The 10,000-nt window shown below is 49.1% G+C and overlaps 1 protein-coding gene across 1 annotated transcript in view; it reads right to left on the minus strand.

Moving 5' to 3' along the window:
• The window catches only part of LOC311326938 (protocadherin-15-like), a gene marked incomplete at both ends in the record, with an annotated part of 148,762 nt that overhangs the window by 13,462 nt on the left and 125,300 nt on the right, over positions 1-10,000 (minus strand). The window contains one exon of the mRNA XM_084459917.1: positions 1-18. This exon is cut by the window's left edge and continues 92 nt beyond it. Within this exon, the coding sequence (XP_084316043.1) occupies positions 1-18 (18 nt within the window). The remainder of the gene's footprint in view (positions 19-10,000) is intronic.

The following is a 10,000-nucleotide window of genomic DNA, read 5'->3' on the forward strand; positions in this document are numbered from 1 at the left end:
TCACTGACCGGGGCACACCTGGAACACACACACACACACACACACACACACACACACACACACACACACACACACACACATACACACACACACACACACACACACACACACACACACACACACACACACACATACACATAGACACACACACACACACACACACACACACACACACACACACACACACACACACACACACACACACACACACATCAGACAGGGCTGCTGTTCCACATGACAGCAGCTCCACCATGCTTTACCTGCGGTGAGAGAGGGTCTTCATTGAAAGCACACTAGTAGAAGAACAGTACTCGCCTTGCCACCCACGCACGCACGCACTCACGCACGCACGCACCCACGCACGCACGCACGCACGCACGCACGCACGCACGCACGCACCCACGCACGCACGCACGCACCCACGCACCCACGCACGCACCCACGCACGCACGCACTCACGCACGCACGCACCCACGCACTCACGCACGCACGCACCCACGCACGCACTCACGCACGCACGCACGCACCCACGCACGCACCCACGCACGCACCCACGCACGCACCCACGCACGCACGCACGCACGCACGCACGCACGCACTCACGCACTCACGCACTCCTGTCTGTATTCATTCAAAGCTCTCAGTCTGGCTCCATCATTACATACCCTCTGTTTGTTCATGTGCTGTGTTTTCTATTCTACTGGGTTTAATCTCTGGGAGGATGAAGGGTGTTAGTGTGTAGGGTGCTAGTGTGTAGGGTGTTAGTGTGTAGGGTGTTAGTGTGTAGGGTGTTAGTGTGTAGGGTGTTAGTGTGTAGGGTGCTAGTGTGTAGGGTGCTAGTGTGTAGGGTGCTAGTGTGTAGGGTGTTAGTGTGTAGGGTGTTAGTGTTCAGGATGGGTTTAATCTCTGGGAGGATGAAGGGTGTTAGTGTGTAGGGTGCTAGTGTGTAGGGTGTTAGTGTGTAGGGTGCTAGTGTGTAGGGTGTTAGTGTGTAGGGTGTTAGTGTTCAGGATGGGTTTAATCTCTGGGAGGATGAAGTGAATGCAAATCAATCCCTGCTGACTGGGATTTTCCCCATGGCAACTGGGGAAATTAGAATTGTCATGGCAACTGTGACTGTAATTCTAATAGAAAATTTCAATCTGGCTTTCGTCCTCACCATAGCACTGAAACAGCACTAGTTAACATTGCATGACTTATGACTGAACCTGGGTGACCAGAAACTTTCAACCTTAGTACTTTTAGACCTACAATAAGTCTTTCATAGAGTCGATCAGAACATTGTAATTAGCAGACTCCAGATGAGGGTTGACCTCTCTGACTCTGACTGGTTTTAGACTTTCTTAGGACCTATCTACACACACACACACACACACACACACACACACACACACACACACACACACACACACGCACACACACACGCCCACACACACGCCCACACACACGCCCACACACACGCCCACATATACGCACACACACACGCCCTCTCCTCCAGGCAAATCACACAGCAACCTGTTAGCAGGGGGTTGGAATGTCTCACAGACACACACACACACACACACACACACACACACACACACACTCAAACACACTCCAGGTCTCTGTCATGACAGACCGTGGTGCATGCTGGGAGTCGGAGGCCTTTAGTAGCTGGTAATTCATCCCCCTTCCTCTCAGCCAATCAGAAATCTCTCCCTGCCCAGCCAGCAAGCAAGCTGTGTTTTTACAGATAACAGAGGATGCACACACACACACACACACACACACACACACACACACACACACACACACACACACACACACACACACACACACACACACACACACACACACTTCAGTAATGGTCCTTCCACAAGCCCTCGCTGAAGTGCTGGAGTCTAACGAGGCCCACAGAACTACGCCAGCATCATCCATGTCCTCTCACCCCTCACTCTGTCACTACTTCTCTCTCTCTCCCTCCTTCTCACTCTCTTCTCTCCCTCCATCTCCCTCTCTCTCCCTCTCTCTCTTCTCTCCCTCCATCTCCCTCTCTCTCTCTCTCCCTCCATCTCACTCTCTCTCCCTTTCTCTCCCCTCCCTCTCACTCTCTTCTCTCCCTCCATCTCCCTCCCTCTCTCTCTCTCTCCCTCCATCTCACTCTCTCTCTCTCCCCCTCCCTCTCTCTCTCTCTCTCCCTCCTTTTCTCCCCCTCCCTCTCTCCCTCCATCTCCCTCCTTCTCTCTCCCTCCATCTCACTCTCTCTCCCTTTCTCTCCCCCTCTCTCTCTCTCTCTCTCTCTCTCTCTCCCTCCCTCCCTCCCTCCCTCCCTACCCGTGATCAGCAGCAGGGGCTGAGGCTACTGGGATCTAAAGAGGGAGAGGTAATCCTTCCGGAAGCTTCTTCCTTCTAACACCAAGCTGTCTAAACATGGAGTTGTTCTCCCACAAATCCTGCATCCTAACCACTAACACTTTCCAGGCTTTTGATTCTAAACATCACAACACGTCTTGCTGCTTTGCAGACTTGTCTGGAGTACATAGCTAGACGGAAACAATTTACAGTTAAATCCCGCCAACAAAACCAGTGTGACACGTGTGATTCGTTGACCGTGAGAGACATGTAGCTGAAATTCTGAGTAACAATTAAACAAAGGAGAAAAGAGACATGATTGTCCAGGAGGGGATCCAATTCGTCTGCTCATCTCATCGTCCAATCACAGGCTTTGATCTTGTGACGTGTGGTGGGAGGGCAGGGAGGTCGAGAGCAGGAGGAGACTCAAGCTGTGTTCGAAACCGTTCCCTATTCCCTATATAGTGCACTATATAGTGCGTCCGCCTTTTTTTTTTCTCAACGGTTAATTTCATTCACTATATAGTCCACTACAAAATACCCACAATCCACGTTGATTTCTAGTGAACATACAATGTACCCTACAATTTCTCCCGTATACCACAATGCAACGCTGTCATGTTCTACCGAAGGAGAAGACGTGAAGAAGACAGTAGCGCGCGCTGCTTGCGTCCATGAATATCCAACGGAATGACGTTTCTTGTAGTGTCCGAAAAACGTTTAATCATTCCCTATGTAGTTCACTATGGGAACACTACATAGGGAATAGGGAGTGAGTGAACGAGTGAACAATCGCCTGTACGACTACCACGTCATCGCCTGACTATCACCTGTATGACTACCACGTCATCGCCTGACCATCACCTGTATGACTACCACGTCATCGCCTGACCATCGCCTGTTGACGGACCACGTCATCGCCTGACCATCGCCTGTACGACTACCACGCTCCTGCCTGACCCACGCCTGTTGACGGACCACGTCACCGCCTGACCCACACCTGTTGACGGACCACGTTACTGCCTGACCCACACCTGTTGACGGACCACGTTACTGCCTGACCCACGCCTGTTGACGGACCACGTCACCACCTGACCCACGCCTGTACGACTACCACGCTCCTGCCTGACCCACGCCTGTACGACTACCACGCTCCTGCCTGACCCACGCCTGTTGACGGACCACGTTACTGCCTGACCCACGCCTGTTGACGGACCACGTTACTGCCTGACCCACGCCTGTTGACGGACCACGTTACTGCCTGACACTCCCCAGATCTCAATAAACGCGCCTACGGGCTTTCACCCCAATCATGTCTGCTCTTGGGTCCTCCACCAAAACCCTAACAGAAATAGTCATTGTCCAATTCTTGATTAAGATTATGTAGGCAATCCAGGCAAAAAATGGTTTGTTGCAATCCAGGCAAAAAAAGTATGTTTAAAATGTTTTATTTTACAAACGATTAGGAAAGTAGCATTAGGAAGGTAGCCAACCTATTTAGTGAACTAACACCTTAGCTAAACTAAAGCCAGCCAGCTATTGGCTAAAGCCAGTTACATCTAGGGCACATCCTCCCGTTTTCATCCCTCAAGAGGACAGCCTCTAGGGCACATCCTCCCGTTTTCATCCCTCAAGAGGACAGCCTCTAGGGCACATCCTCCCGTTTTCATCCCTCAAGAGGACAGCCTCTAGGGCACATCCTCCCGTTTTCATCCCTCAAGAGAACAGCCTCTAGGGCACATCCTCCCGTTTTCATCCCTCAAGAGAACAGCCTCTAGGGCACATCCTCCCGTTTTCATCATTTTAAGGGAAGCTGATGGGGCACTTCTTCTAGTTTTCGTCACTCAAGAGGGCACTTTAGCGCAGTGTTTTAAACCAAATTGGCACCAGGGGGCAGTCGCCCCCCCCTGCCCCCCCCGTGCACGCCACTGAATGGATGGATGAATGAATGAATGAAGAGTTGGATGGATGGATTATGTCAGCTCTGGGCTGAGCACATCTGACGCTATCAGATCAGTAAAAGAGCGTTTCAACTGGTGCTCCCTCAAAAAAGCTTTGCTCTGGGAATTATAAGCCAACTGACCTTTTCAGACCTTTTTCAGTGTGTGTGTGTGTGTGTGTGTGTGTGAGTGTGGATGTGCGTGTGTGTGTTTTGGTGTGTGTGCCAGAGAGGCCAGCAGGCAGCTGTCATACCACGCCAGTGCTCCCCAAACAAAAGCCTTAAGGTCAACCATTAGCCCTGTGAACTCTGGGAGATCCGCTGGGTCTCTGGGAGCGGCTCGGCCCCTGATGGAGCGCTCTGAATACCTGATGACCTGGGGCCATGCATAATACATGCTGCTGGTCAGCAGGGGAAAGTATTCACCAATATCCATTTAACCACATTAGAATGTCAGTAAGCTAGACAGTAGTGTGTGTGTGTGTGTGTGTGTGTGTGTGTGTGTGTGTGCCACTGTTGAAGATTGGTGACAGTGTCTTTCTGTAGCTTTAAAACAAATAATGGGGTGAAAGAATTTGGCAGCAAACACACGGAGTAAGCATCGGAGAAAAAAAACATCCCATCGAAGTGTCCAATAAAATTGCTCTTCAGTCGTAAACAACATTAAGGCGACACAGTAATGGTTTGCAAATGTTCCCCGATGTTGCGCCCAGCGCCTGGCTCTAATAGGGCGATTGGTAGCCTAGGACATCATAAACTCCCGAGGACACTTTCCACCAATCACACTCCCCAGATTCCCCCGCAGAACAGCCTTGATTTAGCCAATCACACTCCGGGCTTTAGACGGGATGATCACACACATGGCCGCAGGACGGCCGAGGAAACGCAGACGACAGAGGAGGTGTCGTTCACAGAACACAGACGTGATGCTCGTTCCAGTACCTCTCCTCTGTCCTTCCCTCCTTCCTCTGTCCTTCCCTCCCTCCTTGTTCAATTACCTCTCCTCTGTCCTTCCCTCCTTCCTCTGTCCTTTCCTCCCTCCTTGTTCAATTACCTCTCCTCTGTCCTTCCCTCCCTCCTTGTTCAAAGAGGTGTGGTGATTAAACCACACAGTGGGATGTGCTAAAGAGGTGTGGTGATTAAACCACACAGTGGGATGTGCTAAAGAGGTGTGGTGATTAAACCACACACAGTGGGATGTGCTAAAGAGGTGTGGTGATTAAACCACACAGTGGGATGTGCTAAAGAGGTGTGGTGATTAAACCACTCAGTGGGATGTGCTAAAGAGGTGTGGTGATTATCGACCATTATTCAATAATCTCCGTGATGTTCTGTGGCTGTGTGCACACGGGTCTATCTCAAGCCCCCCAGGACCCCGATTAAAGGATTTCCTTAACGAGGCGTAACAAATCACAACTATCAATCCTGAGGGACGTATGAGTTCTCCTATTTCTTTCGTTTCCCTCTGAACTGTCTCTCTCTCTCCCTCACCTCTCTCTCTCTCTCTTTCTCAGCTCTTGTCTGTAGCGAGGCCCCTGTACACTCTGTCTAGAAATAGAAAGGAGTGTGTTTGAGAGCCTTTTCATTAGAAGAGTTGTCTGTGGCCCGTAGTGATGTGAAGGTTTCCCTGGGAGGCGTGGCCAGAGCAGTCACCCCCGCACCATCCATGTGCTTAATATGTTAGGGTCCTCTGTCAGTCACTCTGTCAGTCACTCTGTCAGTCACTCTGTCAGTCACTACTACCTGTCAGTCACTCTGTCAGTCACTCTGTCAGTCACTCTGTCAGTCACTACTCTTTAGAAAATGAGAGGCGCTGTTTCACACACATCATCACAGTTACCAGGCTGGGCGTCATTATTGGCTCTCTGCTTTGTTTCCCCACCTCTGCCTTGCGCCATTCTCTATGAGCCTGTTCTGCTAAGTGCTTACTGTGCTCTGTTATATGATTCACTTAAATATCATATTAGAGACCACAGGGATAGCCAACACATAACGGCCGACCATGTAGGCAACTTCTCTGTAACTATTTGTGCACTCTACTGTTAGTCATGTCTCTCTTATGAAGTATCTAGCCCATGTTTACTGCCCTGAATATGTTCTTAGCCAATAGACAAACATTTTCCAGGAGCTCGATCGTCTCATTGAGGTCAGGGAATACCTTCTAGTGTTTTTTCTGGCCCCCAGGTGAAACTGTTTTTTTGCTTCCCTCTTGAATAGGGGTGGGACCTACGCCCACCTCCCCATTGCTCTCTGCAAAACGCATTGTGTTGCATCTGTGTATGAAATGTGCTATATAAATAAAGTTTGATTTGATTGGATTATTTCTGCGTCAGGCGTGTTTATGTAAAGCGTGTGTGCCTGGTGATGAAGTAAATATGTGAATGACTCAGTAGTGGACATGTGATCTTGATCCTGTTCCAGACGGGCGACTCCCATTAAAGACACGTCATCTTGTGGGACGCATGTTTACCCATCAGCCCCTCATATGCAGCGCATCTGACATGTCAGACAGCCTGGTGCTACATGGCAACAGCTCACGGACGCTAATCTGCATAATTACACTCATTAACAAGGCATATGTGTGTGTGTGTGTGTGTGTGTGTGTGTTGAGTGTGTATGTGTGTGTGTGTATGTGTGTGTACGTGTGTGTGTGTGGTGTGTGTGTATGTGTGTGTGTGCTCGCGTGTATGTGTGTGTGTGATAGTCCCACATGGCCCTTCTCTGGCAGGCTGGCATGTTTTGAATATGCAGTGTTTATGCTAATGAGGTGTTTGTTAGGCCGGCCCCGTTCGGGCGGAGAGGGGAGACGAGAGTCTGACAGCAGCATGCTAATGACCCAGGTGCTGCTCTGCTCTACCCCGCTCTATCCTGCTCTACTATACTGTATTCTACCCTGCTCTACTCTATCCTGCTCTACTCTATCCTGCTCTACTCTACCCTGCTCTACTCTATCCTGCTCTACTATACTGCATTCTACCCTGCTCTACTCTATCCTGCTCTACTATACTGTATTATACCCTGCTCTACTCTATCCTGCTCTACTATACTGTATTCTACCCTGCTCTACTCTATCCTGCTCTACTATACTGTATTATACCCTGCTCTACTCTATCCTGCTCTACTCTATCCTGCTCTACTCTACCCTGCTCTACTCTATCCTGCTCTACTATACTGTATTATACCCTGCTCTACTCTATCCTGCTCTACTCTATCCTGCTCTACTCTATCCTGCCCTACTATACTGTATTATACCCTGCTCTACTCTATCCTGCTCTACTCTATCCTGCTCTACTCTATCCTGCTCTACTATACTGTATTCTATCCTGCTCTACTCTATCCTGCTCTACTATACTGTATTATACCCTGCTCTACTCTATCCTGCTCTACTCTATCCTGCTCTACTATACTGTATTCTACCCTGCTCTACTCTATCCTGCTCTACTATACTGCATTCTACCCTGCTCTACTCTATCCTGCTCTACTATACTGTATTCTACCCTGCTCTACTCTACCCTGCTCTACTATACTGTATTCTACCCTGCTCTACTCTATCCTGCCCTACTATACTGTATTCTACCCTGCTCTACTCTATCCTGCTCTACTATACTGTATTCTACCCTGCTCTACTCTACCCTGCTCTACTCTATCCTGCCCTACTATACTGTATTCTACCCTGCTCTACTCTACCCTGCTCTACTCTATCCTGCTCTACTATACTGCATTCTATCCTGCTCTACTCTATCCCGCTCTACTATACTGCATTCTACCCTGCTCTACTCTATCCTGCTCTACTATACTGTATTCTACCCTGCTCTACTCTACCCTGCTCTACTATACTGTATTATACCCTGCTCTACTATACTCTTCTCTATCCTGCTCTACTATATCCTGCTCTACTATATCCTGCTCTACTCTACCCTGCTCTACTCTATCCTGCTCTACTATACTGTATTCTATCCTGCTCTACTCTATCCTGCTCTACTATACTGTATTCTATCCTGATCTACTCTATCCTGCTCTACTATACTGTATTCTATCCTGCTCTACTATACTGTATTCTACCCTGCTCTACTCTATCCTGCTCTACTATACTGCATTCTACCCTGCTCTACTCTACCCTGCTCTACTATACTGTATTCTACCCTGCTCTACTCTATCCTGCTCTACTATACTGTATTCTATCCTGCTCTACTCTATCCTGCTCTACTATACTGTATTCTACCCTGCTCTACTCTACCCTGCTCTACTATACTGCATTCTACCCTGCTCTACTCTATCCTGCTCTACTATACTGTATTCTACCCTGCTCTACTCTACCCTGCTCTACTATACTGCATTCTACCCAGCTCTACTCTATCCTGCTCTACTATACTGCATTCTACCCTGCTCTACTCTATCCTGCTCTACTATACTGTATTCTACCCTGCTCTACTCTATCCTGCTCTACTATACTGTATTCTACCCTGCTCTACTCTACCCTGCTCTACTATACTGTATTCTACCCTGCTCTACTCTATCCTGCTCTACTATACTGTATTCTACCCTGCTCTACTCTATCCTGCTCTACTATACTGTATTCTATCCTGCTCTACTCTATCCTGCTCTACTATACTGTATTCTACCCTGCTCTACTCTATCCTGCTCTACTATACTGTATTCTACCCTGCTCTACTCTATCCTGCTCTACTATACTGTATTCTATCCTGCTCTACTCTATCCTGCTCTACTATACTGTATTCTACCCTGCTCTACTCTATCCTGCTCTACTATACTGTATTCTACCTGCTCTACTCTACTATACTCTACTCTACTCTACTCTACTATACTCTGTTCTACCCTGCTCTGTTCTACCCTGCTCTGTTCTACCCTGTTCTGTTCTACCCTGTTCTACCCTGCTCTGTTCTACCCTGTTCTGTTCTACCCTGCTCTGTTCTACCCTGTTCTGTTCTACCCTGCTCTGTTCTACCCTGTTCTGTTCTACCCTGCTCTGTTCTACCCTGTTCTGTTCTACCCTGTTCTGTTCTACCCTGCTCTGTTCTACCCTGTTCTACCCTGTTCTGTTCTACCCTGCTCTGTTCTACCCTGTTCTGCTCTACCCTGCTCTGTTCTACCCTGCTCTGTTCTACCCTGCTCTGTTCTACCCTGCTCTGTTCTACCCTGTTCTGTTCTACCCTGTTCTGTTCTACCCTGTTCTGTTCTACCCTGCTCTGTTCTACCCTGCTCTGTTCTACCCTGTTCTGTTCTACCCTGTTCTGTTCTACCCTGCTCTGTTCTACCCTGCTCTGTTCTACCCTGCTCTGTTCTACCCTGTTCTACCCTGTTCTGTTCTACCCTGCTCTGTTCTACCCTGCTGTAATGCTTCCTGCTCTGTTCTGCTCTTCTGCCCTGCCTAACCCTGAGGAGAGGAAACAAGAGGAGAGGAGGAGAGGAGAGGAGGAGAGGAGGAGAGGAGCAGAGGAGAGGAGGAGAGGAGGAGAGGAGAGGAAGAGAGGAGGAGAGGAGAGGAAGAGAGGAGAGGAAACAAGACCAGAGGAAAGGAGAGGAGGGGAGGAGAGGAGAGAAGCAGAGGAGGTGAGCAGGAGAGGAGAGGAAACGAGGAGAGGAGGAGAAGAGAGGAGGAGAGGCAAGTAGAGGATAGGAGGAGAGGAGGAGAGGAGAGGAATGGAATGATAGGAGAGGAGAGGAGAGGAGAGGAGAGGAGAGGAGAGGAGAGGAGAGGAGAGGAGAGGA

Source organism: Borostomias antarcticus (genome assembly GCF_949987555.1).
Source record: "Borostomias antarcticus genome assembly, chromosome: 29".
Lineage (NCBI taxonomy): Eukaryota > Metazoa > Chordata > Actinopteri > Stomiiformes > Stomiidae > Borostomias > Borostomias antarcticus.